We start from the raw sequence: 23296 nt of genomic DNA on the forward strand, positions 1-23296 counted from the left end.
GATTCCCCCTCCCCCTCAACCTCACAAAGGAATATCAGTAAATCAAAAATAAGAGCAAAGCCAATTTCTACATTATGCAAACTTTTAAAAAATCTTCGTAATTTAGTAATTGGTTTACAGCATCATTCCAATAGTCATTTCAGTAAAAGCCGGGATTTAGAAATTATCCACTACAATAAAAAAAAAAAAAAAAAAAAAAAACTTAGAATAGTCATTTCAAGACTGTTCTCACAAAAATTCATAGGAAAATTTTAGTAAACATAAATTTAAGCATCAATAAGCAATGAAAATAAATAAATAAATAAAAACCACACCGAAATTCACCAGCATAAACAAAAATATTTTCAAAAAGAATTTCCAGCTGTATATAAACAAATTCTATTACTTGTTGCAACACTGAATAATTAATTCACTGTAAAATATTACTGATATTAATGTGTGCATATATGTGGTTATTAAATAAACTTTCTAAAGAATTTACCGAAAAGATTTATGGATATACTAACCCAAAAGTTATGGTCTGAACGGAATACTATGCAAAATTCTATTCAGTTACACTCAGAATTTTCACACACCATGAAAATGTTCAAAACAGAAAACAGACTATTCAAAACAATGCAAACTCCTTTGGTAAATTAAAAAATAGACTTTCATCATCTTTTCATCCAAACAATAACTGCACATCCTCCTGAGTAGAATGAAAAATAAACTACATATTTTACAGTTATAAAACAGTTTCAACTAAATTTTACTATACAGAATACTTATATATACATTAGTAAAACAATAAAACTGCTAGTTTATTATATTCCGCACGAGAGAGAGAGATGCAAGCAGAAGTTATTTGGATTGCTATTTTATCCACTACAGTATTACAGATAGAGAATAAATACATAACTGTAAAACCAACAGTGTCTGAATTAAAAGATTAGTGCTCACAAGCTGAAATTTTTATATCTTTGGACTGAAAAATATATAGTTACTAGAGCACATAAGCTGGAGTTCTCATATAATATCTATACGTACACACAATAGCATGTCTACCTCAAATACTAATTTCTGACAAAAGTATTTACAATTAACAACAATCGCTGTTATAAGTTTAAATTTTTAACATTTTTTTCAAAATATCTCCCCTTTAGAAAGAAATTAAAAGTGCACTGTTTCACATGCTTTGAATTGTTTTATCTAAGGAACGTCATATGTGCTTCCAGATAAAGTAGCTTCCTTCTATTGCTGATAAGAAAACTATATATATATTAATGATAACAATATTCAAAGTGAGTAATTATGTAACTTTCTGAAAACTGCTTTAACAGGTAGAACATGTTCTCGCAAACAACAAGAACTGAGAATTACACTCATATACTAAGCCAGATTTGCAATTTTGTTCAAATATCCAGTATCTCAGCATCCTAATTTCACTTAATATCAAACATACGATCATACAACAAGAACAGTAATGCAGAACATTGAGTTCTCTCTGTCTTAATTCTGACATCTAAAAGGCTAATTATACTACAATTTCACACAATAATACAAATTTACAAAGTGTGTGTGTGTCAGTAAATGAATGAAAGAAGAAAACCTGTACATCAGAATAGACTGTTATACATTATACTTTTGTGAAGAAAAACAAAACCACATATTGTAAGTACACGTATACACCTGTTTTAAACAAACATATATAGTCAAATAGGGGTTCCATCCATGCCACAACTATTATCTTGTCTTGATGAAGGAGGTTCCAGAGGCTTAAATGTACTACAGGGTGAATCACTGCAACTTGACATTGAATCAGTGTTATCAACACACTCATGTGGAACAGTTTGTTCTGGACTTGACACTTCTAATGTACTTGACGAGAGACTACAAAAGAATTTTTGAATGATAATATAAATAAAACAAAACTTACAAATCATAGGGATAAATGATAAATTACAAGGGCAAAATAATTTGTAATAAATTAAAATTAAACTATATACCACAATGATGTAATTTAATTGCCTTTAAGAGAAAACAACAATAATAAATGTATATAAATGTACACATACAATGTTAATTTACTGAAAAAAAGCTAACCTAGTTTATACCATATATTAATGAAATTATGTTAATCCCACTAATAATGAAAATAAAGTAACAGAAATAGTCATTACAGAACAGAACTGTCTGCATACCTAACTACTATCTTTTGTAAAATTTCCATCCATCTCAGTATTGCCCTACTATTAATATCTGAATACCTAACTGCTACCTTTTGTAAAATTTCCATCCATCTCAATATTGCCCTACCATTAATATCCACACACCTCCAGTGATAGTTGGTCATGTCCTATCCAAGCACCACATATCAGATACAACTATAAATATACTCAAAGGCCTTCAAGGAGACAGTACGATTATGAATGCAAGATCCCTCAATCAACAGATTTTCAGCCGGATTTCAGGACACCAATTATCATGTGGAATGATAATCAGTGTCCCATAAATAGCTGGCCTGATATTTCAAGATCCCTAGGTCAATGATAAGATCTGCAAATGAAAGTGAACTGATAGTGAAATTGTCACAAAGCAACTGAAAACTTTCGAAGCTGACAGGGGAATACAAGTTAATATCATTGCAGCGCGCGCACACACACACACACACACACACACACACACACACACACACACACACACACACACACACCCCTTCCCCCCAGTAAGATGAATGGGATACATGTCAGCACCAGTATAGTGTGCAGGATGCTGCATGACACAGGTTACTATGGTCGCAGCCATCTACAAGACACCAGTCACACAAACTAATGCTAGACAGTGTAGATAAGGACCACCATTCTTGGACTGTAGACCAAAGAAAAGCTTTGAAGTGATGAGTCACGTTACATGGTCTACCAATCTTATGTTCGTGCCAGGGTGTAATGGATACTCAGAGAAAACTACCTGCTGGACTATACTGTCTTGACAATGAAGAGTGGCAGAGGCAGCATGATGGGCTGGGTTTTTTCATGGTTTGAGCTGTGACCATTAGTTTTCTTGGACGAAATCACAAATGCTGAAGTCTAGACATCTTGGACAATGTCTTACCTACATTGTGGCAGCACATCGGGGAAGGCCCATAACTGTTTCATCAGGACAATGCTCCGTGTCATACTGTTTGCATTGTGGTGGACTATTTTGAGAATATAAGCATCAAAAAGTTGGACAGGCCAACCCAGAACCCTGGACTTCAAATCCTAAAAAGAACCTTTGTGATGAATCGGATTGTTGAGTGCATGTGAGGAGAGAATGCCCAAAAAAATAGAGTTAAACTGATCACAACTTTGAAGGTTGAATTGCAGAAAGTATCAGAGGACATTAAAAAAAAAAAAAAAAAAAACTGGTGGAGAGTGTCCCGTGGAGACCAGAGACTGTCATAAAGGCTGAAGGTTTCAGCATTAGTTTATCTGTAAATAAAGGTTATTTGTAGATATGCAAGTGTCTGGATATTAATGGTAAGGCAGCAGATAATGTGTTTGGATATGCAACCATTAAAGTAATCCTTAAGGAGATCCCAATATACAAAGTGCCTTAAAAGTTGCACCATAAGGTAAAATAGTGTTTCGAATTGTAATTTTAACTTCTTGCAGGTTTAATTTCAACAGAGTGGAAGGAAAACAATGGAGGAAAGATTTGCTATAGTATTTCTTAACAGAAATTCAGGAGTATCACAGATCTGCTGCAGAAAAATTTAATCAGCTATACCTGGTGAGGCACATCAGTCACACAACCATCATGAGGTTGCTGATTGCTAACTGACAAGAAAACAGGAAGAGTCCATAACAGCCTCCACAACACCAGAGCAAGAAGTGCAACTAATTAAAAAGATGCAATAGCAATACACAGAAAAACTGCAATAAATCCAAAGAAGTCAAGAAGGAAGCTATTACAACAATGTGGAATCAGGTGTAGTGGTGATCACTGCATTCGAAGAAAAAATAAATTCTATTTGTATAAGATTCACCTCATACAAGAGATTGTGTTCTACATTACAGGTCGTGGTGATGACATGGAGTATAGAACACAATTCTGTAAATGATTTTTGCAAGAAGATGAATTTCAATTAATATTGTTTTAGTGATGAGTCCTAAAAATTCCTAAGGTCTATGATGGGATTCAAATTGGACCCTCTTCAAATGATTGACAAGCAGCAGCAGAACACCACACACTGTCTTAGAAACAAAAATTAAAAGAATGAAATAAAATGAGTATTCCTAATCCTCAAATATTCTAATAGTCTAGAAGATAAAAAGTAAATCAATTCTATAACAAGTACAGAAAGGGAATGAGAATAAAGAAGTGAGGGTCCAAATAAATTAAATAGTTTATGCCAACTCTCACAGTTCAGTTCATTCATACTAAATGGTGATACATAATACAGAAATGTCCAGTAATATTTTTATATTACAATTCTTTGTTAACTTAAAGTGAAACGATTTGTTTTGGAGTTATGTCAGTATAAAAGTGATTAGAATGAAAGTTAAAAATAAGTTTTATGTAGTCAAGGAAAAGAAACTGAAAACGAAAATCCTATGATTCCACTTCTCAAAGTGGTTGAATGGACTTATGCAATGACTTGCCTACACAAAGTACATATCAAATAAAAAAAAAAAAAGAAATGAAAAGCAGACATGGTCTTATTATATGGATATTACTATAAAATACTGCCAAGTTGACTTTCGTATTACTTAATCATTGATTTTTGTAATATTTTTGTTTAAAATATTACAAAAATCACACTGTCTTGTGTTTATCTAAAAAAGTTGGTTAATTTGTTTACTCAGTTTTCAAAATTGTTTAAAAAAACGAAAGCTGCGAGCTGCCCCATTGTTATAGTAGTGATTCTAAACTGGGGACACCTTGGGCATTGCATCCAAAATGGCGAGTTTTGTGTGCCAAGTTTTTAGAAAAATATTCATCAGCTAACTGGGAAATTTTACTGTGTGATTTTGCCATGAATCACTTCTCACTTCATGTATATTTTTATCTATTTTAGCCCTTAGCAGTTTTTGCTATCCTATTCTAGTTGACAAAAGGATCTCATATGTCACTGTTTACAAAAGTTACTTACTTTGTAACTAATATACCACACTTGAAAAAACAGTAGCCATATTCCCCTCCAGAGATAGCTGTTTGTAATTAGTGTTCCACTGAAATACTCTTGTATTGTATCTCCAGCTGAGGGGTTGTTGTTTGTTATTTGGTTTTTAGGAGCATTAGCAACTAAGGCCATATTGCTCCGGGATATGCGGTGGTCATTCCCTTACCTTTCCGCATTCTCCGTATTTGGTGGTGACGGGCTCGAACCCCGGTCTAATCAAGAAGCGTGTGCTACGCACTGCTGCTCCTTCCCAGCTGAGGGGAAAAACGATGTTTACAGTAATTATTCACTAATGAGTCCTGTTGTTTACAAAAATTATTAGGCAACTGAATACATCAAAATGAATATACAGCCAATTTTTAACTATTTCCCCCCCACCCCTTAGAAATACGGATGTACAGTACAGTACATACAAGTCCCAGAAATGCTTTATTTTGTGAGTTTGTGCTGGAGCAACATGGTGGTTTTTCTGCGTAACTATTTTTAATTTCCCACCATCCAATCATGGATAAATTTTTAGTAAGAGGAACAAAGAAAAAGTTATATTCTATGAAGAGAACAGAAAATCCTGAGAAAAGATGCAAGAACATCTCAATATGACAGCCTAAGTAGCGAGTGTAATCATGACCATTCACCAAGTCCATCTACAAGCAAATCAGCTGCAGATAAGAATAAAAAAAATAATATTATCAAAATGAATATTTGAAATATGGTTTCTATTATTGTGGTGATGAGCAGAATCAAATCTTTCTGTATTTAATATATGAACAGAAACTCTGAAAATTTCATAATGCCATGCACTATTGACCTGTGCAAAACAATATGTGGACAAATAGGCAAAAATAAAACTAACTCGTTGTAAAAAGAAGAATTTTGTTTTGCATAGGCAATCTTCTCAATGAACTCATTCATAGACTTAAGTTGTTGCCTTATTTCACATTGCAACTCGATGAGAGGACTGATGATAGTAGCCTAGCTGTTCAATACATGTATAATGGTGAGCTGTATGCGACATTCTTATCTGTGATGATTTTAAAACCACAACAGAGCTGATATTTTAAAAAAAATTGACAGCTTGTTTTGAACTTGACTGGAAGAAGTGTACTGATATCTGTGCTGATGGTGCCAAGGCTATACAGGGTCCCAATTCAGGTGTTGTATGAGAATCAAGGCAATAGCACACCCTTCCTGTTCAAGTAGTCACTGTGTACTCCACAGGGAAAATTTAGCTGTGAAAAACATTCCTGCAAAAAAAAAACCTAAAAGATATTTTTAAGACACTAATAGAAAGCATCAAATATACAAAATCTAGTGGCTTAAAATACAAGGCTTTTCCAGAAAATTTGTGACAAAATGGGCAGCGACTATGACTGCTTACTTTTTTTTATGGCAAAGCATGTTGGCTGGGTCAAGGTAAAGTGCTGATGAGATTCTGTGAATTATGATCTGAAATTGTATTGTTTATTACTAGTCATAAAGCTGAAGCCACAAGAAAAACAACTAGCTATCACTTCAAGGTAAAAACATGATACTTTTCATAGCTAATGATAAAATCTCTACATTCAAAGATAAAATTATTCTTTGGAGACAGAGAACTGAAGCAGAACAATATGATATCTTCGATGTTTTTTGAAAAAAACAGCTCTGCAGAGTCAGACTCACAGAAAGTAATAATTGACCACCTTACACAGTTGTCAATCTCTTTTGATATTGAAAATTACAGGTGGATAGCTAACCCTTTCTTGAAAAACCAAAACTACTCTGTCCTAATCACAAAAGAAGAACTGACTGATATCTCTTGTGACAAGTCAAACACCAAGAAAAGTTTTTTAATGTTCCACTGTCTGTTTTGGACTAGTTTGTTGGACTCTTTCCCTAATATAGCAGACAAAGCAGTTTGTAAATTTGTACCATTTGTGATGACTTATGTGAACATGGGTTTACTAATACTGTGATACAAAAATCAATAAAGACAAACAGATTTGAGAAGTCAGCAGACATTCACTGTCAATTATCAGCTCTGACACCTCATTTCAGCCAAATCGCTGAAAATCTGTCACAGCAGGTCTCTCATTAGATTCACTGAAGAAGTCTATTTTTTATTTTTTTAATTTGGAGTCATAATAATACTTAAATTTTGCGAAAATTTAGACAAATCCATAGACAAACGCTGGCCACATCACCACCATACGTCACAGCCACAAACATCAACAAACAATTAACCACATGCCTCACGCACCATCCTGGCAGTGCATCTCTATTCCAACTGCCATTCAAGTATTTTAATCCGATGAAGGCTGCCACCCAGCCGAAAGCTAATTTATTTATTGTAGTTTATTAATGCTCTGTGTAACAAAATAAAAATAAATTTTCGCATTATGAATCCAGAGCATGTAGGCCTGTTTTATTATACTTAAATTTTTTTAAATTTGAAATTAAGAGTAGCAATTATTTTTGGTTCCACTATAATACAGTACACAAATACCCCTTTCTTAGGGTTCCATGCCTACAATAATCTTAGGGGGATACATGAGAACCTTGCTGAACTACAGAGGGGGGGGTTCCTTGGCCAAAAAGGTTGTGAACCACTACCATAGCCTATATAACAACGAACTAATATCCGGCAAATGGTCCATCTGGATACTGGCCTTGCTATTCTTACATTGTACTGGGTGGTTACATGGCATACTGCGCTGCATCCTGTTGTGTTACGACACACACTAGGCTCACCATGGATATCACACATGTGGGCAATCTACGTGTGACCTTTTCTGATTGGTTGACAACTGTTAAGCCTGTTATAATGGACTTGTGAGACCACTGAATGGGAACACAATCATGTTGGCTGTTGTCGAGATACTGGCACCTGCACAGCATCAGACTAGTTCATTCCTACACAATTGTTGTTGTTGCGGTGTTTTTTTGGTGCAAGGGCAACTTAGGCCATATTGCACCTCCCAAATCAATTGACTTTACATACGGGAACTGCTTGTACAGCAGTTAAAAACGATCATACACTTTAATTTGTTTTAAATAGAGAAATAATTCAGAGAGATTTGCTTCTTTGCCTATGAGGCTATTGAGAGACAGAGGTTGTTGCAGATCTGAGATGGAACTAAAAGTCATTCGTTGGGCATTGTTAAACAAGCTACATTCGACAAGTATATGTTTTACTGTAAATGGCTGTGAGCAGTTTGCACATTGAGGAGGATCATTCCCTGTAAGCAGATAGAGATGTGTGAAGTGAGTGTGACCTATTCGGATTCTGGCTAAGATTTCTTCTTTTCTATTTTTACAAAGGCTAGAAGTCCATAATTGTGGTTCAGATTTTATTTGAAATAGCTTGTTATTTGTTTGCATTTTCCACAGAAGTGTCCATTGTTCTATGCATGTTTTCTGAATTTTGTGTCTGTAATCAGGATATGGGACTAGATCATTTGTTGAGGCTATATTAGAAGGATGCTTTGCAGCATCATCTGCACATTCATTTTCTGGAATTCCACCATGGCCTGGGACCCAAGAAAAGATAACAGTTTGTTTATGCTCATGAAGCTGCATCAGCTTATGTTTTATGAGTTTTAATAAAGGATTGGTAGGTGAGGAAATACCTTTCAAAGCTAAAATAGCACTTTGTGAATCGGTATATACTATACTTTTATTTATTGACAGCAGTGAGAATTCCTACACAAGGGAGTGTTGCCAATGCAAAGCCAACTCAGTATAGTTTATATTATACTCTTATCCCTTAATTTTGTGTAGTATTAAATTTTGATTAGAATCGTGCCTTGACTAGAGCAGCTAAGCAAAAGGCTCAAAGCAGCATGAAAGCTTTGGCTCAGGTGGGAACTGCAGTTCCCACCTGAGCCAAAGTGGATGTTCAACGTCCAACTCTAACTCACAGAAATAGAACTAACCTTTTCATTTCCTCGTTTATCCCTTCTGCCTCTGTTTTCTGGAACAGCCTATCTCCATGAGTGTTTCCTGAAAATTACAATCTACAGAAATTTAAATCAAATGCCGACATTTATCTTCTCAGCCTTCATCCCATCCATGATTACAAGTATTATAGGTTCTAATTAAAGCTAACTGGTTGCGGCACAGGTTAAAACTTGTTTGGTAGAAAGTGAGAAAATTATGGAGGCCAGTTCAGAAGAACAGTGCCGGTGGAAGTAGTTACAGAAAAGGCAAACGATAGAAGTTAAATGGCTAAGACTGAGTCACGCTTGATCTTTTAGCTATCCCTGTGCATTCAAGAATTATAATCATAAAAATAATTATAATTATGTAATAATTGTAAGATCATTCGCCAAACTTTTTATTCTAGTATATAAATTGATTTCTAATTTTTGCCTTGAAAATTCGTGCAAATAATTTATTTTTATTCTTTTATTATTTTTTTTTTAAATTCAAAAGTTGATATACTAACCTGTGCATGACAGGATGAGCAATTGGAGGTGTATGTTCTGGGGTCATCATTCCTGTATTAAGGCGTTTAGCAGAATTAGGGATATTTTCTAGTTGTTCCATCTCAATATCATCTAGCAGAGAACGAACCATCACTTAATTTCAAATGAACTTGAGCATGTGCACACAAATTAAAACATAAATAAATTAGAAGATTAGAGTACTAATTAAAGCAAAAATTTCCAATATTAAACAAGTCAGTATAATTCTGCACAAGGAATTTATTCTTACATTAATGGTAGAAACAGGAAAAACTTTTGTGATTTTCAACCAACCTGATATTATAGAAAAGCTTTCAGGTAAAAAACTCTTTATATAAAACTGTTTCATATAAAAAACTCTTTATATGAAACAGTTTTCTGAAAGAACTTATGATATTCCTTTGTAATAAAACTAATGAAACTGTACTATAAGACTGCAGAGGGATTTCAGCAATAGCCAAAATAAAATTAAAATTCATATGCTCTACCTGCATTCAATTTCAATTCATGGAGAGACTTTTTGCTCTCACTGAAGACTGAGTACCCAGTGCTAAAGCTTGGGGTTATGATCAACTTAGAGATTAAATACCATTATACATGGTTCTACCGAAATTGCTAAGGGGCTCAAGTCTGGTGAGTATGGGCTTGGCACACCCAGGGTCTTGAGCTGGATATAATCATTCTTCTCTTTTTTGATGATTTCCTTCTCTCTCTCTCTCTCTCTCTCTCTCTCTCTCTCTCTCTCTCTCTCTCTCTCTCTCTCTCTCTCTCTCTCTCTCTCTCTCTCTCTCTCTCAGACGGCGCCTCCGTAGCCAGGTGGGAAGGAGCAGCGGTGCGTTAGCACACGCTTCTTGATTAGACCGGGGTTCGAGCCCGTCACCACCAAATATGGAGGATGCGGAAAGGTCAGGGAATGACCACCGCATATCCCGGAGCAATATGGCCTTAGTTGCTAATGCTCCTAAAAACCAAATAACAACAACAATCTCTCTCAGGGTTATTCAGAATTTTTTTTTTTTTTGGCTGGTGCAGAATAAGCCTCAGGCTTCCTTGCACCATATGGCTAATAATAATAATAATAATAATAAATATTATAAATAATAATAACAAAGGATAAAGAATATAGAACCAGAGGAGGAAGAACATATCACCGCCGAACCAGAGGCAGAAGAGAAGAGGAAATACAACTTGCAGCAACTGAAGTGGAAACAGACGAGGTCGTGATATCCAGAATAGAGGACGAGTGGAAGAAGGCCCTAACAGAATTCGAAGGAATGGACTCCACAAAGACTCACGTGATACCGAAGCAGAGGCCGAATAGACCCTTGTGGAGCGTCACAGACCACCTGAATCGGCACATAATACCGCATTACCTCGATAGCAACGGTGCAACAGTGGAGGCCATCCACACAGCTATGTATTGTGCTGCAGTAGCAGCCATGAGGATTAATGGAAGAGAAATGAGAGACCAGCAACAGAAGGAACCACCAGCTTGGGAAAGAAGACTTCAGCAGAAGATAGAAGAATTAAGAGTCAAGATAGGCCAATTGACCCAGTACCAACAGGGCAATAGGAGTAAGAAAATTGGAAAAGTGAAGAGCATCCTCAAGAGAGACAGCGTCCACAGCAAACATGAGACAAAAAATTAGAGAATAGGAGAGTAATTGGACACGTTGAAGCAGAACCTCCTTGCACTCAGCAAGAAACTATGCCGATACAAAGAGAGCTCCAAGAGGAAAGTAAACAACCGAATCTTCAATGAGGACCAAAGAGGTTTCTACAGAAATCTTGGAGAAGACAGGAAACAAGGGAACGGCCCACCTGAGATGAAGAAGATTGAGGATTTCTTGGGATACATATGGAGCAGGGAAATAAAACATAACAGCCGAGCCACCTGGATAGAACTAGAACGCAAGAAAACCAAGGATGTACAAGAAATGAGAGGTTCGGGAAGAAGAAGTAAAATAGACAATCAAGAACTCTCACAACTGGTGAACTCCAGGAATAGATAACATCCACAACTACTAGTACAAGAAGCCCACTTGCACACACGTGCGCGCGCGCACACACACACACACACACACACACACACACACACACACACACACACACACACACACACACACACACACCTCGCAGAGCAGTTCATCCAAATGATAAGGCACACAGAGACAATCCCGAAGTTTCTCACTCAAGGAATCGCATATCTGAAACCTAAAGACGAAGATACAAGAAACCCGGCAAAATATAGTCCAATCACCTGCCTCCCAACAATGTACAAGATCCTGACCAGCTGCATAACCAGGAAGATAACACACTTGGAGAGCCTGAGCATAATGGCCAAACAGCAGAAAGGATGCAAGCAGCTGAGCAAAGGATGAAAGGAGCAATTAACCATAGATGCTGCGGTTATGGAGCAAGGATACAAGAAGCACTGCAACATGTACACAGCCTACATTGATTACTGCAAGGCCTTTGACTCAGTGCCTCATAGCTGGCTAACAGAGGCGCTGAAAATCTACAAAGTCAATCCAATAGTGACAAACTTCCTAGGAGAAACGATGGCGACATGGAATACCACCATTAAGGTTGAAAACATCGCAACCAGGCCAAACTCCATCAGGAGAGGAATCTTTCAGGGAGATGCCCTGAACCCATTGTGGTTCTGTCTAGCACTTAACCTGCTATCTACTATGCTCAACAGTAGCAAGTACGGATATAACCTCAAAGATGTATATGGATGACATCAAGGTGATGTCACCTGATGTATATGGATGACATCAAGCTCTACGCGGGAACCGAGAAGTACCTTCAGCAACTACTCCAGATCACCGAAGAATTCAGCAAGGATATTAGGATGGAATTTGGTCTAGACAAATGCAAGACCCACGGATTGCGTCAGGGAAGATTAGTCAACCAAAACTACCACTGCAGAGTGGTAAAGAGATCAAAGCCATGGCAGAGGGAGAGGCCCACAAATACTTAGGGATGATGCAGGCTCAGCAGTTACAGCACAAGGAAATTAAGGCCTGCCTGACCAAAAAACACCATCAGAGACTCAGAAGCCTGCTGAAAGCAAAGCTGAACGGAGGGAAGACAGCTAAAGCCATAAACACCTATGCAGTCCCAGTGCTAACATACTCCTTCGGGGTCGTAGATTGGACTAACACCAAGCTGGAGGATACAAAGACAATGATGACCAAGAACCACCAACACCACCCGTGGAGAGACTGACAATTACCTGGGAAGAAGGAGGAAGGGGCCTGATAGACCTCACTGAGCAACATAAGACAGCAATAGTTAACCTGAAGGATTACTTCCAGAAACACACAGGAGCACTCCACCAGGCCATAAGGAAGATAGACAAGCGGTATACCCCACTCAAACTAAGCGAGGAGTTCCCCCCCCCCCAACCATGAGGTACAAACGAAGCTAGGAAAAATGGGCAGAGAAGACACTCCATGGCAGACACTCAATGATCTCCATCAAGATCACATAGATAAAATTGCTTCCAATGCATGGCTCACGAGCAGGAAGCTCTTCCCCGAGACTGAAGGATTCGTGCTCGCCATCCAAGACCACGTAATCAACCTCAGAAACTATAGAAAATAGAACGCCAAAGAGCCCAGTGTGGCAGATGACACATGTCGATGATGCCACCTGGCCTCAGAAACGATCCAACACATCACTGCGGGATGCAAGGTGATCACCTAGACTGAGAACACTCATAGACACGACCAGGTAGCCAGGATAATAACATCAGAAGCTAGCAAGGAAATACCAGTTGATCAAAGAAAGTGTACTGTACTACAAGTACGAACCCCAGGCAGTATTAGAGACCCCAACCCACAAGCTGTACTGGGACCGCACCATAATAACAGATAGGACAATCCCGCACAACAGACTGGACATAACCCTTGTGGACAAGAAGGAAAAGGCTACCTATCTGATTGACATAGCGGTACCCAACACTGGCAACCTGCAGAAACCCATGGGGAAAAAAATCAGGAAGTACACAAACCTAAGACAGGAGATCAAAGAGATGTGGCATATGCAACAAGCAGCGACCATCTCGATCACCGTGTCAACCACAGGTATGGTGCCAAAGACCTACATAACAGCCTAGCAGCAACAGATCTCCCAGTGAACACCTACAAGGAACTCCAGAAAGTTGCAATCCTGAACACCTGTAGGATTGTCAGAGAGTTCCTCGACTAACAGTAACATCAGACAAAACAACAACCACCAACAACAACAACAAACACTTGGTAGCAATACCCGTCACGAGGTGGAACCCCCAATCAGGGAGAAATAATAGAAGAGCAGCAATAATATTAATCTTTTTAAACTGTATATCACTGAACAGAATGTGAAAATCGCTATACATTTAAAATCTGAGAGACTACTGGGACAGTTGTTTTGAAGCTTAACAGTCAGTGGGTGCTTCTATTAGCAAGCATATGCCAAAATGAGAATAACATTTTATCTAAGTGAACAACCAAGCAGTATATGGAAATAAAATTTCCACAAACTGCTTAAGCATGAGTTTTCACATGAAATGAAAACTTTGTGATATAATACTATTGGAATTTATTGCTTTAATTACTTTTAATAGTGAAAAATGCTAGTCTTATAATTAGTCTGTGGACAAATTATTTTAATTGTATTTTATTATTAGTAGTGGCAAATGATAAAAGAAATAAAGCTTACACAGCATCTGTTAAAAAAAAAAAAAAAAAAAAATCCCATTTCACCTATCCATTCCCTCCAATAGTATCTCTAGTTCTTCCTTGAATTTATTTAAGCTACCCACTTCAACAACAACGGACAAAAGTTTGTTCCAGCAATCAACCACCTCCTGGCTAAAGGCAAACTTCAGCACATATTCTGAAACCATCCTTCAATTTGAATTTATGCACTCTTGTGTGTGTGTGTGTGTGTGTGAGAGAGAGAGAGAGAGAGAGAGAGAGAGAGAGAGAGAGAGAGAGAGAGAGTGTGTGTGTGTGTGTGTGCCATCATCTAGCTTGCTCAATCCAATCAAAGACTTAAGTACCTCAATCAGATCACTTCACATAAGCTCCAGCTAACTTTTTTAACATTCAATCCAGTCCAATATGTCTGTCATCAGTGAATCATGTTTATATGAAAATATGCATATAATGTTCTGTACAATTTACCACAAGCCATAAGCTCATAAAATAATACAGATATAATTTTGTTTCACCTGTTTAGTTTTCACTGGGACATACAGATACAGAATTTCTGGAAGAAATCCAAACTCAATTTGTATAATTGTTACATCACAAACTGTTTCTCATTAATCCTTCTATTAACAATATTTGAAGTACTTAGTCTAACCGAATTGGCAGGGATTCTCAGGCTTTTGATATTATTATTATTATTATTACTGATCTCGTACTTGTACGAGATATCTTGTTTTCACCTACAAAATAAGCATACAAGACATATACCCATCAACTTTTATAAATTGCAAAGCAAAAGACTTAATAGGATGATTTTTATGGCAAACAGGGTAGCACAGAGTACTGATCCCTGTGGCACTCCTTGTATAAAGACCTGCAATAGTGTGGTTAATATCCTAACTTGGAAGGTTCGTTGTTGCAAAAAATTTCGGATATATATATATATATATATATATTTTTTTTTTTATGAAAACCCCAAACACGAAAGGTATCAAAACCTATAATACTTAGTACCGTGCATGGGTTGAAGGAGAAGTATGGGGAGAGGGGGATGCCGGAAACTTTTCTCTAGAGACTAAACATGGGTTTCATCACTTCAGGCCTTCAATAAGCAAAGTGGTGGTATTTCACCAGTTGATGAAAGTCATTGGAAGGCATCCTCTCATTCCAAAATCATAAATGTCTTTTGAGTATTCCATATCTCCATGCAGTGTCATACGTCTTTTCTAGATCAAAACATATCATTGCTAGATGTTGTTTTCTTATGAAAGCATTTATTATGTTGTTTTCTGCTTTAATCATTAAGTCTAAAGTGGACCTGTTCTTTCTGAAACCACATTTGGCTGTATTTAATAAGCTATGGGTTTCTAAAAACCACATTAGTCAGGCATTGACCATTTTTTCCAGTATTTTTCCAAGGCAGCTAGTTAAGGCTATTGGGTGATAGTGGTTTGGATTTGTGGGATCTTTATTTGGTTTTGGAAAGGCTAAGACTATCGCATGATGCCACTGCTTCAGAAAGGAATTTTCTAGGTATATCCTGTTATACAACAAGAGTAACGATATCAATGATTTCTCATCTAATTGTTGTACCATCATGTATACTATTTCATCTGGACCCGCTGCACTTTGCCTCATCTCTGAAATAGCTTTATTAAGTTCTCTGAGAGTGAAAGGTTTGTTATAGGATTCTTTACTTTTACTGGAGAAATTTAATTTATATGTTTCTGTATTTGCCTTATGTTTTTGGGAAGCTGGTTCATAGGAGCTACTGCTTGAAATGTCCTACCAAGGACATTTCATATGTCCTACCAAGAGCATTGGCTATGACTTCAGGTTTTAATATATCTTTTCCATTCCATTTTATAAAAGGAGGAGAAATTCTTTGGTATTTATTGTTTATTTTATTTATTTTGTCCCAAACCTTCCTGCTGTCTGTTTTTCTAGTAATTGTAGATGCAAAATGAGTCCAAGATTCTTTTTACTGATCTTAGTAATGCGTTTGAAATTTGCTCTTGCTTTTTTTAAATTGAATCAGGTTAGTTGTGGTAGGGTATCTTGGTATTATATGCTTTGATTTTCTCTTGTTTCGCTAGAGCACATTCATCGTTCCACCATGGCTTTGGATGTATGGGAAACTTTGAAGAGGTTTTGGTAGTGTTAGTTTTGCAACCTGGAGGAGTTTATCAGTCACATATTTCACCGCAATGTCAATTGACACCTGATGGATTTGCTGTTCTTCTAATATGGCCAGCTGCTTATATCTTGCCCAGTTTGCCTTATCTAATCTCCACTTTGGAGTTCTTTCCGGTTGACAAGGGGTCAGTTCGTTTAAAGTAATCTTTACTGGAAAATGATCACTACCTAGTGGATTACTGTGAGCTGCCCACTCCAGTAGAGGGTATAGTGATGGAGTGCATATAGAAAGGTCTATTGCTGTGCTAGTTCCAGGGGAACTAGCACAGCAATAGATATATGTATATATATTAGTTGTATATAGTATTGTTAGTATATATGTATAAGTATATAATGTTAGTATATATATATATATAGTATTGTTAGTATATATGTTAGTTGGTTATTTGGATTTTAGGAGCATTAGCAACTAAGGCCATATTGCTTCGGGAATATGCAGTGGTCATTCCCTAACCTTTCCGCATCCTGCGTATTTGGTGGTGACGGGCTCGAACCCTGGTCTAATCAAGAAGCATGTGCTACGCACTGATGCTCCTTCCCACCTGGCTACGGAGGCGCCCATGTATATATGTGCGTGTTCTGTCATTTAAGAGTGTTAGGTTGAGCTTATCTAGTAGTTTTTCTAGAATTTGACCTCTTCTATGTTTACATTTCCCCATAGAGGATGATGGCCATTCATATCTCCCATGATAACTAAAGGAGGTAGTAGTTGGACTATCAGGTCTTCAAGTTCTGTATAACTTATATCTTGGTTTGGTGGCAGGTACATGGAGGCGACTGTTACATGAAAGTTTACTGCAATGCGTACTGCTATGACCTCTAAATAGGTCTGCAAGGGAACCTATTGGGTAGGTATACTGGAATTTACTAAGGTTGCTACTCCACCATGTACTGCACTGTTGGTAATCTTGTCCTTTCTGTATATTATAATGTTTTAGTGTTTTTTTTTGTTTTTTTTATGAAAACCCCAAACACGAAAGGTATCAAAACCTATAGTACTTAGTACCGTGCATGGGTTGAAGGAGAAGTATGGGGGGAGGGGGGGGGATGCCGGAAACTTTGCTCTAGAGACTAAACATGGGTTTCACCACTTCAAGCCTCCAATAAGCAAAGTGGTGGTATTTCACCGGTTGATGAAAGTCATCTACCACCTCCAATATTATTCTGAGGTTTAAGATATGTTTCTTGCAAACAGACTAATCGGATTGTACTGCGATAGGAGATCATGAATATCTTCAAAATTGCTGCGGAATCCTCTACAGTTCCAATGTAAAAAAGTATTCATTATTTGGTTTTGTTAGTATTTTCAGCTTGTTTTCTTGAGGTTGTTGGCTTAGGGTTCTCTGATTTTTGCCTTCTTTTTTAGGGAAGTATGGCTTTCCAGTATCCATCTCTTCTTCCTCTGCAAAAATTTCTAGTATTGTTTCTTCTGTCTGATTCTTTTCTTCTACTTCCATGTTGTCCATTTTGTTCCCATTTACTTCAGTGGTTCTATCTTGTTTTGTGGATTTGCTGGTTTCTCTGGTTGGTGGTATAGTAATGGGCATGTTTATTGCCTGTTCTGCTTTTTGATTTGGTTTTGGGTCAATAAGCAGTGAGCGTGCCCAATCTGACATGGACTTTTTTTGGTGGGATCGTTACTTCTGTTTGTGTTTCTATTGTTTTATAACTCTGTGTTACTTGTGCATAAATTGGTCTATTTGTTCTTTGTGGTTGTGTTGTTCTTTTAGATTCTTAATATGTTACATTGTTTTCCACTTTATATTTCTGTATTCTCTTTTCTCTCTACCACTCTTCACATTCTTTCGAGTAAGCATTATGTTCTCCTCTGCAGTTGGGACATCTTGAATTTTGTGCTGTACAGTCTTGTTGGGTATGTTCTCGTGACCCGCATTTTGTACAGATAGCGAAACTTCTGCATACTGCTTGAGAGTGTCCGTACTTCTGACACTTAAAACATCGGACAGGATTTGGTATGTATGGTCTCAGTGGGCAGTTTAGATATCCAGCTTTTACATTTTTGGTGGTTTTGGAGTGTTGAAGGTCAGAATTATATTCCTCATTGGGATAATTTCTCTGTCTCTTTTAATTGTTATTCTTTTGACTTGTATAACCCCTTGATCTTTCAGCTCTTCTTTGATTTCATCTTCGGGAACGTTGAGGAGATCCCATTCAGTAATTACTCCTCTCAAGGTATTCAGAGTGGAATGGGGAGTAACTGTTATTGGAATATCTCCAAAAGTTTTTGCTTTCATTAGATGTTCAGCTTGTTTTTGGTTTGTCACCTCTACAAGCAGATCTCCTGACTTTAGTCTTCTGACTGTTTTAGGGGAACTAGTTATGCTTTCGAGAGTTTTTTGGATTCGAAATGGTGACAAACTTCCTATTGATTGTTCATTCTTGGAATGAATAATTAAGAACAGCGGTGCAACTAGAGGGAGAGTCTCTGTCTTTTGTCGCTTAGCTGTACCTGAATCTATTTCGTCTAATTTTCTGCTAGTTTGAGTAGCAGAAACATGGTCTGTGCTTGCCATGTTTGCTCCTTTTGGCCCTTGGCTGGAGGACTTTTCCAGCCCCGCCACGGGGAGGCAGGAGCAGTGTCGCTAGGAGGCCAAGCAGTTAAAGTGTTAGTTGGTTAGTGCTACAAAAAATATATGGAAAAGGAAAAGAAATGTGAATTTCCTATCTGCATTCTGAGTTGTAGTTTTCAAGTATGGAACTATTTTTAAATTAAACTGTTGAAAGAAAAATGGGAGCTGAAAAATAACGTTATTCACTTATCAAAAGCACTCTAAGTCGCAGTAATGTCGCTGGGCCTAGAAAAACACTTGGCACCCAGGGCCACCACATTCTGTCAAATTAACCTGTTCCCTCTAATGTTTTCCTGCCTCCACTAATCACTTGTAACTCTTTACCTTTCTCTCTTTGAAATTTGACTTTCTCCAATCCAACTTTCCTAACAGTGAGGTAATTTTCCTTGGTTATTTTAATGTTTGCAACTCCAGCTGGCTTCTATTTTCTAGTCACATGGACTCAGCTGGTTGAGATGGTGAGGCTTTTGCAATTACTAATGACTTCACATAGATTGTTCATTTTTGTCCGTTTTGTGCAATTTCTATTATGATGTCAATATTTGCTCAGATTGTGTCAGTGTAATTATTCTTGTAGAGATGAATCTTGCATCCAAATCTCCAGGTTTATTTTCTGCCTCCACCATAGCTCACAACAATTGTTGTTGTTATTTGGTTTTTAGGAGCATTAGCAACTAAGGCCATATTGCTCCAGTGCGGTGGTCATTCCCTGACCTTTCCGCATGCTCCGTATTTGGTGGTGACGGGCTCAAACCCCCGGTCTAATCAAGAAGCGTGTGCTACGCACTGCTGCTCCTTCCCACCTGGCTACGGAGGCGCCTCACAACTCACAACAATTGTAAAGCAGTTATTAATCAGTCCAAACCAGATATTGAACAGGCTAAGAGTAGAAAACTTTTTTGTCCAAATGACAGTTTAGCATTCTGGCCTCTTGGCAAAACTATTAGCTGAAATTTGCTCATATTTGGCCAATTCCTGAAAAGGGTGCCAAATCCCTCCCATCTAATTATTGTCCCATTGCACTTACATTTACTCTTTCTAAAGTAATGAAGAAATCCATCAACCACCAACTCCTAATCTATCTAGAAACCTTCCATCTGATCAACGATTGACAGTATGGATTCAGTGTCGATCTACTGGTGATATAGTGGCTTATGTTACCCACCTATGGACTAATTTAATGGAAAAGTGTGGCGAAACTCAAGCGGTTGCTCTTGACATTTCAAAAGTTTTTTTGATCATGTTTGGCATAAAGGTCTCCTAAATAAGCTTTCGTCTTATGGTTTGCCAACTGTTTTTTGTAATTGCGTGTCCAGTTTTGTGTATCCCAAAGTTCAGTTTATTCTCCTACTATTTTCCTCTTTATATTAATGACCTTGTTCCACTGACTGGAAATCCTATGCATAGTTTTGCTGATAATTAGGTAATTCTCTAGTGGGGCAAAGATAAAATTGATATCAATCCTTCTAAGACTCACTTCTGTCTTATATCTAACAAAAAGAATTCTTCAATGACACACAGATTTCTAGACAAGATCATTCATCATGAACTTAGTCCAGTTTAGGTCTTTTAAGACCTGTCCGTTGTAGCTCTTGGACGTGGTCTTGATCGACCCACATCTCTCTCTCTCTCTCTCTCTCTCTCTCTTGCCTGTAGGTTTGTAGTTAAAGCTAATTTTGGGATCCGTTCTGGGTTCATTCTTTCTAGGTGGCTGATCCATTTTTTTCTGATACCGTTTTATGTCATTTACTATGCTATCTACTTTTAATTTCTTGAGGATATCCAAATTTCTTTGGTGGTCTAGTCTTGTAAAACCTAATAATGGTCTTAAAAATCTCATTTGTGCTGCTTCTAGTTTGTTTGATCTTCTCTAGACAAGATCACAATATCTCTATTAGGGATTATATAACCTTCACTTTAATTTCTCTTGGCACAAGTACATAACAAATATTGCTTCCTCTGCACTAAAAATCTGGGTTTTCGCTTTCATTTCCACTGTTACTTTTCTTCCAAACAGCTGCTCACTCTGTAAAAATCTGAAATCTGCCCTACCATTAAATATTTTTCTCATTTCTGGAATGGTGCCCCCAAAACCTCCCTCAGGCTTCTAGATTCCATTCAAAAGAGGGCAGTTAGGTTAATTAATGACCCATCTCTAACAAAGTCTCTCCACTCTGTCTCATAGATATTTCTGCTGAGTGCCTTTTCTATAGATATTTCAATGGGTGCTGTTCTTCTGAGTTGACTTCTGTAATTCCCCCCCCCCCCTTCTCTCTCTCTCTCTCTTCCAAACCAGTCTGAACAAGTGCTACAAACAGTCAGCATTCTTTTACTGTCCAACTTTTCCTCTTCCTTATTTTCTGAAAATTACAATCTACAGAAATTCAAGTCTAATAAGTGTCCTTTCGTCTTCTCAATCTTCAACCTATGTGAAATACTAAGTATTACAGGTTCCATTATTCTCTCTCATGCTTGCAGTTTGGCAGTTTTCAAAAAAAAAAAAGAGAAGAGTACACAAAGCTAAGCAGAAGCCTGTACTTGGCAGAACCTCCAGCACTGCTGTAATCTCTCTATAAGATTGTGATAGTACTGAAATATCAGCTATTGTGGATGGACATGTATCAAACTATTTTTGAAGTCTTCAGAAGTATTCCAAAATTTCTGATTGCTATATGTTGTCTATTTTATATTTTAGCATGTATTATTATTAGTTACATGGTGCAAGGAAGCCTGAGGCTTATGCTGCACCAGCCAAAAAAAAAAAAAAAAAATCCCTGAGTTACCCCGAGAGAGAGAGAGAGAGAGAGAGAGAGAGAGAGAGAGAGAGAGAGAGAGAGAGAGAGAGAGAGAGAGAGAGAGAGAGAGAGAGAATGTCAAAGGTAGAAGGGAATAACCAAGAAAGAGAAGAATGAAGAATGATGATATTCAGCTCAGGACCCTAGGTATGCCAAGCCCATACTCACCAGATGTGAGACCCCCTGAGGATTATTTTATACAGTAAAATAATACAATGCTGTGACCTTTAAAAAAATTTCCATCTTCCATAAATTAACTGTACCACATGTAAGAACTGTATCCACAAGTATATCCCTTGTTGAGTGGTTTAGCGTGGTTTTCAAACAGAGGAACATTTTTGTTTTCCGTCGTTTTTCCTCATTTTCATTTTTCATGGTTTTCCTGCCAAAGAACTTATTATTCAAATCTTAGTGTTTTATACATATGAAGGAAAATTGAGAAAAACCCCATCTTTCTTCATACGCATCACATTACATTAAAGGATGTAAATAGTTAATTTGCAAAATTAAGTTCTGGATTGCAATTTGCCACCATTTATATACTCATTCAATATGGGGGGGGAGAAAAATGGAATATATATGGTGTTTTGTTGTGTATTTTTGAGTTGGTAGCATTGTGCACTCCTTATGGTCTGTGATCCTGCTACAAGCAGCTGAATGCATTAAAATGTAGAAAAAAATTATTGACAATCAAAATTGTCATCACTTGTTATTTTATATCTGTGTCAGTCTTCTGCAGTGCATCCCACAGTGAAAATTTCTTTTTCACTGTGGGATGCACTGCAGAAGAAAGAAGTGAAATTTCTTTTTCACTGCAGGACAACACCAGGGTGAATTTTTTTGAAAATCGCAAATAATTTGAAAATTATTTTCAATTCATATTTTAAAGGAAATTATCCCTTATGTCTTAAAAAATACGATCTTCTTTAACTTGTGCTGGTAAGAGAAAATGTATTAATTTAGAAGTGAAAACTGCAGTGCTTCAATGAATTCAGTCAACCCTACTGAATTGGAAATATAAATCACACGATCACCCTTTTCAAGGCATTTAAGGATGTAATTCCATCATCAGCTATTTATATATTCCACCATTTACTATGTAAATTCCAATTTCACTGCAATTAATAAATGCTGGATTATGTGAAATAGCAATTCACATAATAAAGCATTCACTATATAACTGACAAAGGAAATGGAGGCCATGTTAATAATCTGTGAGAGTAAGTCATTTCATTTGGTGTGGTGGATATCTCCTCAATACCAACAGGAGCAAAGTGCTTTCACCCACATCTGCTTCTAATACTTAGGCTATCCAAATCCTCAAATTTGACTGAATCTTCCTAAAGAGCCTTTGATGTCAAGTATTAATCCTTTTCACCATCTGCATGCCTTCAAACATACATAAATGTATGCAGATTTGTGT

The 23296-nt window shown here is 37.2% G+C and overlaps 1 protein-coding gene across 3 annotated transcripts in view; it reads right to left on the minus strand.

Moving 5' to 3' along the window:
- Positions 1-1141: 1141 nt before the first annotated feature.
- LOC150075991 (P2R1A-PPP2R2A-interacting phosphatase regulator 1) overlaps positions 1142-23296 on the minus strand; it is a 155149-nt gene continuing 132994 nt past the window's right edge. For all 3 annotated transcript variants that reach the window (XM_090387132.1, XM_090387131.1, XM_090387130.1), the window contains 2 exons: positions 9570-9681; positions 1142-1869 (listed from right to left, as the gene is read on the minus strand). In XM_090387132.1, coding sequence (XP_090243258.1) covers positions 1692-1869; positions 9570-9681 — 290 coding nt within the window. In that variant the 3' untranslated portion in view covers positions 1142-1691. The remainder of the gene's footprint in view (positions 1870-9569; positions 9682-23296) is intronic.

Source organism: Mastigoproctus giganteus, chromosome 13 (genome assembly GCF_048544385.1).
Source record: "Mastigoproctus giganteus isolate SK-2022 chromosome 13, ASM4854438v1, whole genome shotgun sequence".
NCBI classification, from domain to species: Eukaryota; Metazoa; Arthropoda; class Arachnida; order Uropygi; family Thelyphonidae; genus Mastigoproctus; species Mastigoproctus giganteus.